Source organism: Passer domesticus, chromosome 7 (assembly GCF_036417665.1).
Source record: "Passer domesticus isolate bPasDom1 chromosome 7, bPasDom1.hap1, whole genome shotgun sequence".
In the NCBI taxonomy this organism is placed as follows: domain Eukaryota; kingdom Metazoa; phylum Chordata; class Aves; order Passeriformes; family Passeridae; genus Passer; species Passer domesticus.
In genome coordinates, this window is record NC_087480.1 from 8,126,133 (window position 1) to 8,143,634 (window position 17,502).

General features: G+C 36.5%; 1 protein-coding gene across 5 annotated transcripts in view; it reads right to left on the reverse strand.

The window, feature by feature from the left end:
* Positions 1-17,502, reverse strand: part of RADX (RPA1 related single stranded DNA binding protein, X-linked) — a 21,078-nt gene continuing 3,576 nt past the window's right edge. The window contains exons 4-17 of one of the 5 annotated variants that reach the window (XM_064426718.1): positions 14,851-14,959; positions 14,629-14,720; positions 14,412-14,534; positions 13,186-13,284; positions 12,477-12,644; positions 11,827-11,987; positions 11,219-11,412; positions 10,117-10,185; positions 5,370-5,449; positions 4,625-4,918; positions 3,282-3,464; positions 2,762-2,887; positions 1,600-1,687; positions 1-1,012 (exon numbers count right to left, since the gene is read on the reverse strand). In XM_064426718.1, the coding sequence (XP_064282788.1) occupies positions 940-1,012; positions 1,600-1,687; positions 2,762-2,887; positions 3,282-3,464; positions 4,625-4,918; positions 5,370-5,449; positions 10,117-10,185; positions 11,219-11,412; positions 11,827-11,987; positions 12,477-12,644; positions 13,186-13,284; positions 14,412-14,534; positions 14,629-14,720; positions 14,851-14,959 (1,859 nt within the window). In that variant the 3' untranslated portion in view covers positions 1-939. Of the gene's footprint in view, positions 2,552-2,675; positions 2,888-3,281; positions 3,465-4,624; positions 4,919-5,369; positions 5,450-10,116; positions 10,186-11,218; positions 11,413-11,826; positions 11,988-12,476; positions 12,645-13,185; positions 13,285-14,411; positions 14,535-14,628; positions 14,721-14,850; positions 14,960-17,502 lie in introns of those variants that run through there. The other 4 variants (XM_064426716.1, XM_064426717.1, XM_064426719.1 and 1 more) reach the window with 4 other exon arrangements.

Here is a 17,502-nt window from a genome sequence, read left to right on the forward strand (position 1 = left end):
TTTACATATATTAATTTGTTTATTTATATTCTCTTCTTTTTCTACATCACATTAACTCAAAATTAGTATTATCCTTGTATTCTATGACGTAGGACTTTTATACACTCAAAAGTACCACTAACTACATACACTCTACCTTCTTCCATTCTTTAAAATTAATGCTGAAAACACAAGAAACGTACATGTAAGGGTTTAGAGTATAGTTCTTTGGTCAGGTACACCTTCCACAGTAAAGAAATTTGCTCTTACATTATTTTACACTCAGCAGTAGCAATACACAGCAGCAATACAGGTGATTCTCTTCAATGTTTTGTAGGAATAATGAATGTATCTTAGCTTAACACGACAAAACTATCATTTTGATAGACTCAAGTTGAAAAATCAATTTATTTTACGCTTGTGTTAATAAACACTGAAGGTAAAACAGCAAGTGGTTTCTTTGCAGAGGACCTTTGCTCCAGTGCTAGATTGGCAGGGAGCAGGGAGACAGGCAGAGTGGTAGAATCATAATAACACTGCAGCACTTCAGCCACTGAACTCAACATCTTAAGTCCAGTGTTATTTATCAGGATGGTGACTACAGAATGATCCAAAGCAGTAAAATTCCAAGTCTACTACAGGCATTGGATATGCACCAGCTGCACACAGACAACCTGTACTTCCAACAATGGCACCCCAATCTGCAAGAGTAAATATCTCTCCTTCCCAGCTTTGTGGGAAAAATTTCAAACACTTGAGTAAAATAAAATTATATCCTTTAATGTTTTAAAACATTATCTATATTCCACATAATTCTGATATTTCATTTAGTTAGGAAGTCCTGACATATAGGATGAAATTATTAATGCTTTATGTTTAAAGTACTAAGCAGTGCAATGCCACAAACAGCCTCAGGCTCCATTTCTATGGTGTGGGGTGAAGGAAGGTGGCTGGACCATCTCACCAATGTGGCTCTGTGACAAGGTCAGCCACATCAGTCCTTTTGTACAAAGACAATGCCTTTAAAAATTGCCTAAAGGAAGAAGAGTTTCATTAAAATTAGACTTCCATCTGAAGTATATGTAAATAAAAACATTGGCTGACACAGTCAGCGTGGCTCAGTTTGGAACATGAAGTGCTGTGTAACACTCACTCCAGAGCAATGGCCTCCCACCTTCACATACCCATGAGCAGCACAATGACACAAATAACACTGCAAGCAACATCCTGCTCTGCTTGGGTTGGTACATTTTCATTTTGCCTTCTTTGGGTACTCTGAAAGGCACGAGTTGACAAACATTGCTCCAGAACTAATACTTCTGATTCATATTAAATAGACAGATAAATAGTCACATTTGATTGACTTTTAGTCACAGTGCAATTTAACTTAAACTATTCCCCTTAAAATATTTTCAACTGTAAACTACACTAGAAAGACACAATAATTTTATTAATTTCATGACTTTTTTTATCTGAAGTTGTCTGTGAACTTGTATGTAACAAAATCAATTACATTCCACTGTCAAATTACCATTAATTAGGCTGCTAAAATGTGCGTAAGAATATATCTGTTCCTATAAATTAACTCTGTGGGCTTTGGTCAATAATGGTACAATTTACCTGGCAAGTCTCCGTAGTTCTTTCTTCTCAAAGAATTGAATTGAGAGCAGCATTTCAAATGGACAAGTAGTCAAATTGCAAAGAGCTCCTGCTTGAAAATAATTTTGTAAGAAACCAGTTCCTTAAGTGATTTGAGACTGTTTAACATGGAAGAAAAATGTGCTACTTGATTCTGGACCAGCAGGAGCCAGTTGCTCCTCAGTACAGGCAAAAAGTTGCCAAAATTTTCCAGTCCTTTGCTTTTATGGAAGTAGCAGCTTCTCATGGTTGCTGAACTCCTTCATGTTCTCAGAACACACCTAGAACTGATGTGACAAACTGTATATCCTGCCATAATTAGCATATCTTAAAGACAGTTTTATCTTGCAAAGCTCAAAGCAAGTTCCAATAAAAATTTCTTTTAAAAAATATTTCATTACTCATACTAATGAATAAAATATGTTAAAAACATTTGGATGCTATACTCACTACCTAACACACGTGTACAAAAGCAGACACATAAAAGCATGGCACCTGACCTTGCTCAGGTGAAAAGAACTGAAAGTGGTTTCCTGGATCATGGTACTGAAGGCACTATGGCATTTAATTCCTTTCACAGTAACCTTCAAGCCTAAAGAGCAGTTAGGCTGCCTCTGGTAGCTTTCACTAAAAAAGATCACTACAGAACATCAAAATTCTAATCCTCAAAATTACTCTAAATTCTGGCCTAAATTTTTAACATAGCCCATTAATTCTTTTGCAAACACTGCCTTAAATATTAGGAAAGCTTGCCTCTCTTCTCAGTTCTCACTCAGATATATACATTTCCTGTGTATGTTTGTGCACAATCAAAGAAAGACAGCTGACAATCACTTTGACTCCTTGGTATCCTGCCAAATGATCAGCTCACTGTACTGCCTATTCATCCTTCTTGAACATCAGCGACCAAGACATTGTCTAATCTGTTTCAAGTCTGAAAAATAAAGGCAAAAATTGTCCTTCCCAGTTACATGGATGACCATTAAAAATGCCCTAAGAATTGTCATTTTATATTTGTGTCTGCTAGTTCTAGAAAAGTGCAATGTGTAGAGGGTGTGTTCAAGTTACAGCAATTTTATTTCCCTCCTTTTGAACAACATACATTTGAAAATTAAGTTATTAAATTACACTGGGTCCAGCACACCTGGTTCCACTGTCTTGTAGATTTTGCTCAGAAAGACTTCCACCTTGTCATCACCCAAGTGACACATGTCCAAGATGCAGATAACATGTTTGCCATCGAGCTCCTCTGCTGCTTTTACAATTTCATCTAGAAGTAAAGGAAAGGTGGTTTTAAAAAGTGTTTACTGTATACTCTGTACAGAATAAAAAGGTGTACAGAATTGATAATGTTCTCCATACAGTAATGTTCAACCTTCTTTCAGTGAAAAATTTTATTCATAAATTCCATCACTAGAAATGACAGAATCAGAATTAGATATGAGTTTGTAGTTTGGATATTAAAATACTGTCTTCAGAGGTTGAGAACAGCTCCAGCAAAAACTGCCTTCAAAGTTCAGTATTACAGCAATTTACTAATGGTGGTGAAATGGAATTCACATCCCTTTCAATGAAGTAGTGAACTGAAAAGGATTAACTTGCACTGATAGATAAACCAAGAAATGATAAATGAGTAACATCAGTGAAAGTAACATCAGTCTCACCTGAAAGAGGAAATGTGTCATGAAGCCTCCCACTGCTGGTGGCCTTCTGCTGGCATGCAGAGATACAACTCATACAAGACAATAATTTATCATTCTCAATGTCTTCCAGTTGAAATAAGTGGGGATTGTCAGGGCAAAACAGTGGAAGAAAAGCAACATCTATTGCTACGTCATGGTTTATGCCTGTTGAAGAAAAATATTTTATGTTAGCAGAAAACTTCATATTCAGCCCATCAGCAACTTTGTGCACCACTTTTTTTTTTTAACATACCACTGCACTGATTTTTATTTACATGTTTTTGTCCATTAGTTAATAATTAATGTCTAAAAAAATATATGTTTCTACATAGGATTATACACAAGCACATTCAAATTGATATGATTTTATGAAATACTATGATTTAAAGCTAACAATGCTGATAGTTCAGAAAAACATTAAACCTTGGAAGCCATTTCATCTTCCTTTTAACTTTATCTGCAAATGCAGAGACATTAACTTTACAACCAGTAAAGTGTGCAATACAGTGCTACTTTCATCTTCAATATTGTATTGTCAGTCTCAGGATTCTAATGACTTCAAATATTCAAACACCTTCTCTGCAAATGTCCCTTAGCAAATAATGAAAACTTTTAAATTATGGCAACTTAACATGAGCATTGTTAAGCAAGGCAATTTCTGTCCCCTTTTAAAGGGAAAACAAAATAAAACTTAATAACCATCAATGAATCTAGCAGATTCAAATCAACTTGCATATTTATATTTCAATAAATAAAAATCAATCAACTGACACTTAATGTTAACCAGAAGCAGCATGGAGCAGTAAATGAATATGGCTAAAATACATTCTTTCATTTTCTGCCATGGAAAGAAGGCACTTTAGGAGCAACAGTATGAAAAAACCAACTCAATGAGAATAATGCTGAAAAGAAGCATTTATAGTTGCCTCTTTAAGAACACTAACTTGTTTCTGATAAACACCTCTCCAGTGGAAAGTCAGCTGCCAAGTGCAATTGAATAATCTGCCTGAGTACCTTAGGACCTACTTCTAACTGAAATAATCCATAGTTTAAGGACTACACACATTCTTCAAATAACACTCGTAAGACTATACCCAAAACTGAAATTATACAAAAAGTGGTACTACAAACAAGATACTCAGGCATTTCATTTAAAAGGTATGTTTAATGAAAATAAAATTTACCCTAAATGGGGACTCTGTCAATAATTTTTCAAACCTCAGGAAATACTCAGAATCAACTGATTCCTTTAGAGAAATCCATTCAGTTTCTGATGAACTTACACTGCTCTTGCTTAACCTTTTTTATAAAGGCAAGCTACTTACCCAGAATTGTCACTTCATAATATCCAAGGCCATTAGCACTTTTAAACTCATTGATGTTTTTATCTGTTCTGGCTTCTGTTGGCTGGTGCACTGCTGCATGAAGGTTGTACTGTTGCATAAGTAAGTCTTTGTGCACATAATCAAATTTACATGGGATACTTTCTGGGAAAATTTTGCTGTGATGAAAATAATTCATTAACTTGTCTTTCACTTGTGCCCACAGGTCACTCTGCCAGGAATCACAAGTTCTTCCAGGCTCTTCAGTTTCAGCTATATTATTCATTATTTCTTGATCTATTATAAGCACAGAAAACATTTAGTTGCTTATATAATTGTATCACTCATGGTAAATAAGAAATGATTTTCATTAGAACATTTCAATTACGAACACATGGCAGAAATTAAAAGAGCTATGAGAAAATGTGAGGTCTTATGCTATAAAGTGCTTTTGAGATACTAACCTAAATTAAAATTTCTGTAAAGATATACTGAGAATTTATTGCCCATAATGGGAAACAATGCAATGCTGTCCTTTCAGCCATCCCTTAGAACCCAGCAGGGAGCATTGAGCAGAATGACAGTCATGATACATTGCTGCAGTGGTTCCCCAGAGGCTGATGCAACCACAAGTACTGAGGAACTGTCTTAACAAAGGTTGTAGGGATATCTTTGTTGCCTGGTTTGGACCTGAAGAAAAGAAGTAGTCTTAAGCCCCCTAATGATATAACAACTATTTGCAACGTACCTGTGCAATACTGCAAACTGTCTGACACAGCCTGTTCATTTTTATCTTGCACAGAATGTCCATGCTGATATTCATCTAAGCTATAAAAAGAAAATGATAGTGTGTATATATACATATTTATTTACCTTAAACCTAATTAACCTCAAACTCTATGCAGCAAAAGACAGACTTCTAGTGATAAATGACACGAGCTCGAGTGAATGAGCTGATTCCTTATTGTGAGGGTTGTATGCAGCAGCTGGACACAGCGAGCCCCCCGTGCTCAGTAAATCAGCTTGGCAGAGCTCAGGACGAGCCCTGCCCGATTCCTGGCCTCGGGAAACACGCGGGGAAGGAAGGGTTGTACACCGGCAGCCGGTGTCTGCTGCCCTCTCCCGGCACCCGGCCGAAATACCACGCGTGACACGGCCGAACTCAGGGGACCAACAGGCAAAAACCTGTGCTCAGCATGCGGCCATCGCCTTCAGCACCCAGACACACAGAAACACGAATGGAGCCATGCCACCACTCCGGAATCCAAAACGACAGAAATGCCAAATCTCTACTTTCCTGTGGACATACTGTCCCGTTGTAATGATCAGTTCAATGAAGTAAACTAGGTATTTGTTAGACTTTCTTTTTTTAATCATAAAGTTTTGAATTAATGGTAAGAAACTATTCTTTATCAATCTAATAAATTACCTAGGCATTATGCAGGACAAAAACATAAGAGGCACTCTGCAAGCAAACATGGTAAAATAAGCTCTTAAGCCCATATATTCCTTTCTTCTTTGATCCATTCCTCTTATTAATAGAATAAAACCCACTGTGATGTCTGAAAAACCTTAGGGAAAGGACTGTCCTGATTATCTTGCATCACAAGTAACTGCAACAGGTAAGACTTTGTTAAGGTACCATTAAAATTCCAGACCATCAAAGTAGTTAATAATAATGACAAGATACAGACAGTAAAAAAGGAATCAAAGATGAACGTGCTGTTTGCTGGACAGCATATTGTACTAATATTCAATTTTATAAGGATTCATAGGTTTTATAAATATTTCTTCTATTCATACTAGAGTGTATCTTGAAAATTTCATGTCAACATTTCCTAACAAGTGGAAAATATCTAAAATAGTATCTAGTGAAAAGATGAAAGGAAATGCACTATGGGTTTTGAGTATGAAAGTATATTTTAAGAAATGCACTCCCATAATGGATGGATCATCACTGAAGTGACCTCCGTGTGATGTCCAAACCTAAACACAAAAGAATCCTCACTTAAGCAGTACAACCTGTGCAATTACTGCCCACAAAATTAATTTTCACTTTTGAGATCTGGACCTGTCAAACATAAAATGAAACCCCAGCACAGTGTTAAGAAAGGCTTGCTCAGAAACCAACGTGTCAAGTCAGGTACACACCAACTTCCCTCCTGATTAAAGCAGAGGGTTAAACCAAGTCATACTGCTGACAAGTGGATATTGTGGACAGTGCATATCATGGGTTCTTTTCCTTTAAAATTGTCTAGATTTGGCACTGAATAGGCTCTGATTTAAAGCAAGTAAAGGCTCAGGAAAATATGAAAAAAACTTGTCACAATTTTTCCCTACTTCTTTCACAGATCTGCAGCTGGCATAATTTCTACCTGCCCAACACATTATTCCTCCAGGCCTGCTTAGTGCTGGATGTGTGGACAGCCTGACCTGAGCTAGGCTTGTAAGGGAAACTACTTGTCTCCAATACAGTCCAGGTGCTTCTTTGTGAATGAACCACTATGTCTGCAATGCACCTGAGGCCACCCAAATCCTTCCACTTACTGCATTGTGTTCCTGCTGTTGTACACCAAAACAGCCACAGCGTATTTTACCCATGCCAGCCTTAGGAGAACTTGTGCCCTGCCAGATTTGCTGTTTCCAGCCTGCACTCTGCAGACACCCCTTTTCACAGATGTCCACTTGAAAAAAATCCTTTCTTCATTATTTTCAGATACATCGATATTCAGCTTGTCATCATTTTATTTTCAAGTATTGTCACCAAAAATAACATCAATCAAAATATATGGCAGATCAGTATTTTCAGAAACTATTGGGAAAATAAGCACGTCCCATGCTTCACACATATTTCCTAAGCACTGGGAGTAAATGTGATAAATGAAATTAAGAAAAAAAAATAGTTATGACTTGCAGCTATGCCCAAACAATGCACAGAAGTAAAGTGCCTCAGAACAACACAAGAAAACATCCCACTCACTGATAAAACTGGTAAACCTTGCTTTATAGACTGGCTTGAAATGAACTGTTCTGACAACACTGTGATAAACACATCTACCACAGCAAGTAACAGAGAGACCAAAATGCCTTCTATGATAACTTGACAAGTCTACACAAATTGGTTTTTAGTATCTACTAATTTCTCCCTGACAAGTTCTGATTTATGTGAAAAAAGGGTTGTGAAGGAAACATCACATGCTGTGAAACTTTCGGTCACATAAACCTCAAGATGAATTTCCCTATATTACAGAGTCCCCATTTCCTAGCTGTCACATCCACAGGAAGGAAAAAATATAAAAGGGTCTACGTGACAAAAAAATACAGAAGTGAAAATTACAAGGACAGAAGCATGCAAACAAGTTCATTTCATGCACAGAGTAGGAGCACGTAGTGCAGAAGTTCCATGGTAACATGCTAAATTTACAAAGATTAAAACTCCAAGAAAACTACTGTGCTTTGTTCACTTCCACATAAAAATAATCTTGTCTGAAATTCCTGATCTTTTCTCATTCACCATCACCTCATTCTCCATAAATTAAATTACTTTGGAGTACATTAAATGCTTAGAAGTACCATTATGTGGAAGATCTTTACTATCAATGATATAAAGTATCAACAATAATACTAAATTACCCCATTTCTTTGTTCTTTCTGAAACCCTTAAAAATCAGGTAAGTTACCTCAGAAATGCAGGAACTGTAGCTGTCAATAAAAAACCTCAAAATAAGCTCTTACTGCTTAAAATACTCAAATGAAACCACATGCTGAAAATAACATACAAAGAACTTGATGCAGAATAGTTTAAGTTAGAATATGTACTTTAAAACATATCTCTACTATTCGAGTCAATGATCCTTGTGGGCCCCTTCCAACTCAGAATATTTTCTAAAGTATGTGAAGTTTGTTAAAACTACTATTGTTATTTCATCAACACATTAAAGTATTTCAGTGAGAGCTGACATTCTGCTACACCTAAGGAACAGAAAACAATGCAATTTTAAAGTATGTCAGCTAACTTTCTATTTTTCTTTGGCAATTTGGAGAATTCAGCACAATTCTACAGTTACTTACAGAAATACACGAGTTACCTTTTAATTATATAGAGTGAAACAGCTTTCCATAATCCAACACAGACTTTCTCCTCCTTTAGCTGGGGTTCTAGCACTAATGGCATAGAGTGGACACACAGGTAGCGAGGAGAGTAGCAGATTGAGAAAAGCAGAGAACAAAGTAAACATGCCTTAACTTCTGGCTTCACCTACAAGAAATGGGGAGAAGACATTCTTCCCATCCTCCCCCCACCCTGGAAAAAGCGGAACATTTCTCATCAAGCAAGAAAACAAGATTCCTTACAGTCAAGGAAAATCTCCTGATTTTCCTATGGATTTGTACCCCAAGTCCCTGCAAAGTCCTGCACCACCTGCAGAACTGTGACCTTAAAGCCAGGTGAGCTTTTAATGAACCAGCTGCAAAATCAGGTAATCATTTCTCCTAGAAAATGCAGTTTCTACCAAAAGGACTAGGAAACAACAGACACATGGGTTCAAAAGAGCCTCATTTATCCCACAGAAAAAGCTGTTGCAAATTAACTTCCAATAAATGTGTTTCAAGAAAACAGCCATGCTTGTAGGGAAGCAGTACTGGCAGAATGGTCAACAACTTTGGTCAGCTCCCCCAGTACCACTGTTGCCCTATTGCTAGCAATGTGATTCTTGGGTTTAGGGGGGAAAAGGAAGAGATGCTAAAAGTAAATCAAAAAGGCAACTGTGCCATATGCGTAGTCATGACATAAATCCAGATCAATGCCAAAATACACAAACATCCTAAATTACTGACACCAAAGAGTTCAAACATTCAAGTTATTCTTGTTCTGTCTGGAATGAGTGACAAGAATTTAAGAATTTATGGCCCTTAAAGAAAATGTACAAAGGAAAGTAGTTTGTAGCCCCTGGTTAACAAATAAAAGCACTCATTCAGTTTTCTTAATAATTTCCCTTTTGTAGTTATTCCAGCAGGTTCCAGACTTGACAGGGCTCTGGATTTGAAATTCCTAGGTGGACCTCAAAAAAACTCCACCTTCTCTGGAGCCAAGCTGAGTTATGTAACTGAGTTATGCAGCTGAGTGTGTTGGGGAGTGAAAGGAGCCAGGGAAGTGGCTTCCCAGGGACAACTATACTTACACTTCTGTAGCATCAAGAAAAATGTACAGCTCAGCCAGCACCAGAAAATCCATTAATTACCATGATGAACCCCTGTTATTATACATTCCCTTAGTAGTAGTAGTAGCAATATAAGATGTTTAATAACATGCTCAAAATTATGTTTCAGATGTATTTAGAGTTAGTGCAGACAAGTGAACAGAAAACATGAAACTTTACCCTAATCTGTTCTTTCATTTTGCTTCCTTAGAGATTCCTGATCTGGAAAATTTTTACTTGGAGTATTTTTGTTTGATTACTTCAATTATTCAACACAATTAATTTCACGTGACTTACCCAAGTTTCCTTCTTACAGTCCGCGTAAAATAGGGGTAAGATGACACAGGACTAACAGATGTACCTCCCCTTAAAGTAGGAAATTCACCATTACTTTTCAGTATCTATTTAAATGGAAATTCACAAAGCAAGGGACTTTGACATTTTTCTTTCAGACAGAACTAAACTAAGACACACAAATACTGGAAGTTTTCATATGCAAAAGAATCCACTAAATTTTCTATACACTGCCAAGACAGAACTTTCATTTACCAAGGTTTTCGTAATACTAAATCTTCATTAAATTATAATTATATTTAATTTCCTTTCCCCTCAAAATATACTAAATATCCAGTCTCTTCACACATTATCACTTATGAATGTGAAAAGTAAAGAAGAAAAATATACCCTTTATAGTATGAGAAATCCTCTGCAAAAAAACCAGATGTGACTGGCCTGACTTTTGAAACTTTCCATCTGTCAATGTGTACACCAGGCTCTCAATAGTGAGTATGGCTGCACTAGATTTTACACAACTGTTGCAACAAAGAGCAATCTTATACAAGCAGTTACTTTACTGCTGAATTTAACACAGTTGTATCAGACAAATGGAAAGTTATTTTGAGCCCTTAGGTGAGCACATGATCACCATCTACTTACTGACAGCAAGTTACAGCTACATGCAGTACACCCCATTGCCCAGAAATCAAAAGTAAGGTGTGTTTGAAATTAAGGAACAGGTATACCTGATTCTGCATTTTCAGCCAAGATATATGATTTCCTCACATCACTGTAGCTGTTGTTTGTTCCACAGCTATGTCACTAAACTACATTTGGTTTAAGTATTATTAACTACTTTTCTTTCAAATCTGTGAGCTTAATAAGAAAGTAGTATAAATATGAATCAGAAGAGAGCACTGCAACCTACTTCAATTAATCCTTCATTAGCATGAACAGTGTAATAGTCATCACCTGATGCTAGGAAAAGCACATAATTACTTTTCAAATATTAAACTGTGTATGCTTTTAAAGCTTTCTTATGACTTTCTACAGCCTGGGCTCTGGTCTGATTTCTGAAAACACTCTTTAGAAGATCCACCACATATTAATGAAGAGAGCTTACTGTTCTGCATCTCTTCTGGATCTGCGTGTTGCCTTTCTCTTGACTGAACTCCCCTTTGACGGCCGAGCTTGGCGCTGATGTTCCCCAGGAGTGCAGGGTGGCCCCACAAAAGATTTAACTTCTTCATTTTTTCCCTTGTCAACAGAGTCTTCTTTGGACGCAGAAGAGCTTCCAAGAGACTGAGAGGTATCTTTCTGCAACAACAGTTAATTGTTTAAGATTTTCAATGCACTTAAAGCTATTTCTTCCAACTCAAAAACCTGCAAATTTCTGACAGTCACCTCACATTTAGCAAACATTATATTCTAATCATATTAATAAGGTAAATTCTGCCTAGAAAGTGACAAGTGAGCATGTTGCAGCAGTGGCCTCTTCCACACTCCAATTTACAGGAGGTGATCAGTCAAACTAGTAACTTTGAAACAGTTACAAGTTTTACAGAGGACTGCCAAAATACTTTCAGAGAACCACTGAATCACCACTTTTTAAAATTTTGCTCTCAAAAATCAGATTAAGAGACAATGTAATTAGATTCTGAACTCATATGCAAAATTCTCCATTCTAATGACAATTAATGCTGCTTTGGTATTAACTGTCATACACCATACCTGGACCAGTTCCCCTCCTGGGGCTTCTTCAGCTGCATTGCTACAGCTGCTGTACCTTATGGCACTAATGATTCCCTGAACAGCAATTCGCTTGTGTTCTCTGTAGTGCAGCTCTTCAATCTCCTTCCCTATTTCGCTTATGGGTTTCAAAACTGATTCAACTGCAAAAAAGAAATTTCCATAATCAAGTTTTAGAGAAATGTAATACCAAAATCTCTAAACGCAAGACTAAAGAGAAGATTTTACTAAATATTAAATTGATTTAAACTTACTTAAACTCTTAATTTTAAAGAATTCTAAACATTCTGTTATCCACATCACATGGAAAAAAAATAAAACAATAAACCTTTTTAGCATCTGTTAGTATGCATTGTCGGACACCACAATTTCTATTTCAGGTGAAATATCCAGTTCAATGTAACCTTCAGAATAACTATTTTTAATTTTGATGTAGCAGAATATTCAGAGTAAAACTTCTGGGTATATGTGTAGCTCACATCAGCTTCTACAATTCTCCCAGCTAGGAGTGCAATATTTTCTGTGAGGTGAGGATTTAGCCTATGAAACATTTAGTCACAAAAGGGAGCTTTTCTTGGAGTAAGACTGACTGGAAAAGGCCACAAATCTTAAAGGTATTTAATATATGATACCTTCATTGTTTTTACAATATTTCAAAAAGCTGTCAGGAGGTCGTGGAAAAGGGTAATAGCCACCAATGACAGTTTTCTTCATTTGATCAGCTTCACTTTGCGATTTCGTCCACTGAATGAAGTTTTTCACTTTGGCATCCTTGGTGTATGGCTGGCCCTTGTGCCACCCTTTGAAGACAAAAATAATCAGGTATCAAAACCAAAGCAGGTAATTGACACCTGTTCTCATTTTGAAACTCCCCTGAACACTACCTATTAAAAACAAATTAAGAAAATCTTGACTAGTGAGTACAAAAAATGTCTTTTGTCAAGAGTGTTTTACAAAATGGGTACCCTGAATTCCTTGACTACACTTGCATGACACCAAACGTCAGACAAACATTAAATAACAGAAAAAACCAACACAACTAGCAAAAAAGCTCCTAGAATACGAAAGCTGCAAGTGTTTTTTAAAGTTTTAAGTGGTAACCACCATTGCTACCCTATCAAAATATGAACTTAGTAAACATAAGTCTTAACCTAGAAATACTTTTTATAGGATAAACCCATTGTAATGCCTCACAAGAATGCCATTTGCCTTCTTGTCCTCTGCAATGATGTTTCCTTATTACCTCATAGGCTGTACTGATTTATTGTGCTGTAAAATGAAAATACCCTTTCCAAAGAAACAACATGAGACTTACATAAAACTAGAACTAGTTTAAATTACCTGTAATGAATATTTGACTTTCATTTGAAGTCGTAAGGTAAACTGTCCTGGAAGGATTCTCAGTCATCACTCTCATCTGTGTGCACACCAAGTATGTCACTGGAGAAAAAAAAAATTCTTTTTTTTTTCCTGACAGCTCATTGATTTTAGAATAGCAAGACTGACACACACTGGATTAATTTCATTAAGTCCTCTAAACAAGGCAATTTAGTTCTTGATCCTACAAATTTTCACACTGGTTTTGAGTCTCGATTATAAATTACCATATGGACATGCAATTAAATATTAATTTAATTTCAGCATAGATATTACAACTAAAACATGAGATACTTCATCAGGTTGGATATCACTGAAACAAATAGTACAAATATTGGTATTAGATAGCTGTGTTTCTTAAGGACAAAAAGTATAAAATAATGAGAAACTATGGCATGCCACTGCAAAATTTCTAAATAGAGCTCAAACTTACTCTTTTGTTAGTATCTCAAACACTGGAATGTGATTCCTTCCCACTTCCCCAGAACACTCAAGATGAATGCAGCCATAATCTAAGCAGGATTGTGCAGCTGGAGCTGCATCAAATGATATAAAAAATGCACATCAACACCAACCAGTGTTAAAAATGGATGAGTGTTTGGAGAAGAGAAAGAAGGCAAGAAGAAATATTTAAACCTCTTTTAAAATCATTAAGGATTCCCTAGTTTAAAATTTATTAGTCTTAGCTTATGTGTGATAACTAACACAGCTGGGTGATGATGATGACTGCTGTTTGGGCAAAAAACACTGTTTCAAAGAAATGAAGCTTTTCCACTTTCACCTTTCTCTTCATTCAATCCTCTTAAATTATTCCTGTCTATAAAAAAGCAGGTATTTACAGGTCAAGAGGAGCAAGAGATTTGACCACCTGCTGCCTTTAATTCCCTCTGATGCAAGAGATGTTGCCCAGGTTCTTCTTCACAGAAACATCTGAAATGAAGGTGATCAGAGGAGCCCCAGGCCCATCTGTCCATCTAATTGTTTACACTGACAGAATACAATTTGTAAGGGTTTCAAATATTTAAACTATTTGTTATTATTAAATTTTAATTTCTGATCCACTATCTTCTGCTTGAGGAGATAAATCGTGGCATTTGTTTATTCAGTGGCAACTAATCTCAGAATTAGAAATTCACAATGAACTAGAAAAACATTAAAAACAATTATTAGTTTTATAGAGAGATGAATACTTGGATGAATACGCTCAAACACATCTGGCTGAGAAGTCGCAAACAATTCCAGTATGAACGGTTGGTCTGAGGTCCCATCAATGGCATGTGCCCAACGATACAGCCAGAAGTCTTCACTGTGTTCTAGATAAACAAATATTAAGAAAAATGTATAAGCATTTAATTAGAAATTTAGAAACTATTTGATAAGTTCTGAAAGTCATATTTGTAGAAAAACCTCTTTTTCTGGCTCGCTCAGCCCTTCCTACAAATGTCACAAGACCAATAACATCACAGGAATGATTGTGCGGTAAGTCATCCAGCTCTGACCTAAAAGCAAAATAGAAGAAAGCTGGGTAAGCTTTCTCAGAAACTCTGCAAAAAGCACTTCCAATTAACATTCACTCTAAGGCACTGTAATTTAAATTCCAGCTTGATAACCAACAAAATTCTATTTTACCTTGTGATAAACCTATATTTAACTTCAGGTAATCCCCATTCTGGCTTAACCATTTCTTCTGGAATAATACTTATTTCAGTAGGAGGATCTCGAACATTAAGGGAAATTTCTGACAAAGAAAAAAAAAGTCAGTAACATTTACAGCATGAATACAAAGTATCATCATCATCATTGTTACAATAATAACAAAAGTAACAACAACCCATAAAGAAATCAGTAAAGTTTCTTAAATACTCCGACTTTGTGAAATTATTCATCAATTTCTCTGAGTTTGAGTTTTCATCAAAATAAAGTGAGGAATTGAGATACAACAAAGCAATTTTATCATCTGAGTAATGTTAAACTTTCCAACTGCCTACTTGACCAACTAGTCCAATCCAGGCAGTATTTTAACAGCAACTATCCAACCATACTGATTAGACACAAAGTACTTTTTACACTAGCTTTGTTCTCAAATGTCAGTAAGGTCTGAAACTGGTGTGCAGACAATGAAGTAAAACAGAAATGGTGCATGAGAATTTCCATATTTGATGCTAGTTCAATAGGATAGAAATACACCATGGCCATGGAGGAAAACAAAAGGTCTTTCCATGCCTATTCTATAGCACCTGAAAATTTTAATTTATTTCTCAGACTGTTTAGATGCTAAATCACAAACATGGTGGAGCACTGGGGCAAGCAAGGTGTTCTTCAACCAGGAAGAGTGGCTTCAGCTTCTAGAATACACAAGGCAGTACTCTGTGGTCTCATAACAGGACAATTCTTGCTGGTATCTAAAAGATTCTCATGAAGTTTCTTGGGTTTGAGTACAGGATTATTCAAAAAATGCACCCAAAAAGTAATTAAGTAGATATAAATAATGCATACAACTGTTTATGTAAATATCTGGTGCCTCACCCTGGCAGTGCAACATTAGAAGGTGTTCTACTTCAAGTCAGACCCTCTACTCAGGAATACTCTCTAGGCTTCTGCTTTCTGGAAATGTATTCAGAGAACAGTTGTGGTTTTGCATATGGTCGTTTAGCACAGTATTGCCAAGAAAATTCCCGAAACAAAACTTTCCCATGCATCAAAACTATCTCTCAATTGTTTCATTATTTTGAAATTAAATGAGTGATGATTTTGAGATTAAAGGAAAGTCATACACTCAGGTCAGGATTATACCCTGGCTAAGGTCATTCCACACAAAGGCTGTCACCAGTGCCACACAAATTCACTGATGTGTGAGACTGAAATATGCACACTGCCTGGCAGGGGAATTCAAGACATTGGTACTAAGTTCCAAAGGTTTTAGGCTGTGAAATGGCACCTCTCAGCAAGTCCCACAATGCTGCAGCTGCAAGCAGGGGCCAGCAATGCAGAGCTCACTCCACAGAACTCCAGGGATGTGCCTGAAGCACGGTGCCTTGCAGGACTCTCCATCTGGAAACCCTTTAATACTGGGGAATTGGTAACTCTCCAGATGTTCTGTACAATATTTGCAGGTGAATGGTTCTAAGGACACACTGGAAAGTTGGGATTTGATGGTATTACAAATTTAAAATAAATGAAGGAAAAAGTGATTGTTACTTTTGTGATTTAGTGTAATTGAAACATGAAATATTGTGACACATTGGGCATATACAGAGATATTTAGTGAGGTAATAATTTCACTTCATCTGAAAAAAACCAAAACCCTCATGCAACGGAAGATGCACAAAATCCATCTAACAAATGCTCTAGAATTTTTTTCTGGATATTCTGTTTTCTTGTGACTGTTCTTATAGGACATATGGTCATACCATGCACCCATGCATGATGGGATTATGTGAATTCATATTAAGACAAAATTCTCAGCTTTGTGCAAAGAACTGAGATTCCATACATACTTTTCTATGAACCAAAGATTTACAGTTTCTGAGTTTATCTGTGCACCATGCTGCTTTCCAGTGGAATGACTTCTAGTTCTTCCATTACACAGCTGTTACCCTTCACAGCCCAGTGGCTGAGTTGGCCATTTTGATCTGTTTGTTACCACTCCTACCCCAATAATGCTTGTAAGAAACCAGAAGTGCAGAGCAAATAGGGCCATGAAAATGCAGAGATATTTGCCCATAGAGAAAGTCACTTCAGATGGCATATTTTACTCTGTCTTCTTTGTATAGAAAGGTTTTGTGGCAATTTTAATTGTTGTCAGGGCTGGCTTGTAATTGTCATCACCTTCCCTCAGAAACTTCCATTCCTGGCTAAACATTTCTATCTCCTGACAAGTCATCACAAGTACTTCAGACACTTGAGATCTGGTTTTAACGCAAATATTTATCAGTCAGAGAAGATATTGCTTCTGGCAGTGAAAACATTGCTTCTTTCTGTGCACTGCAGTTAACTTTTTGTGCACTGTTTCCTAACTCCATTAGGAAACTGTCATTGTCAATGAGTTATACATACATCACCCTTCACCAACATGCATATTGTTTCAAGAAGTTATTTGAATTTTCTGAATGTTGGCTGTCATTTTGTTCTGTTCATTAAATGCACAAAATTGGAAAAAGCTCATATGGAGTGAGGGAACAAAGAAAACAACCCCAAAGTTGATAAAATCCAGCTTGAAAAGGCCATTATTGTTATATTGCAGGACTTGTATTTTTGTAGTATAGCTCCTTCAAGTATCTG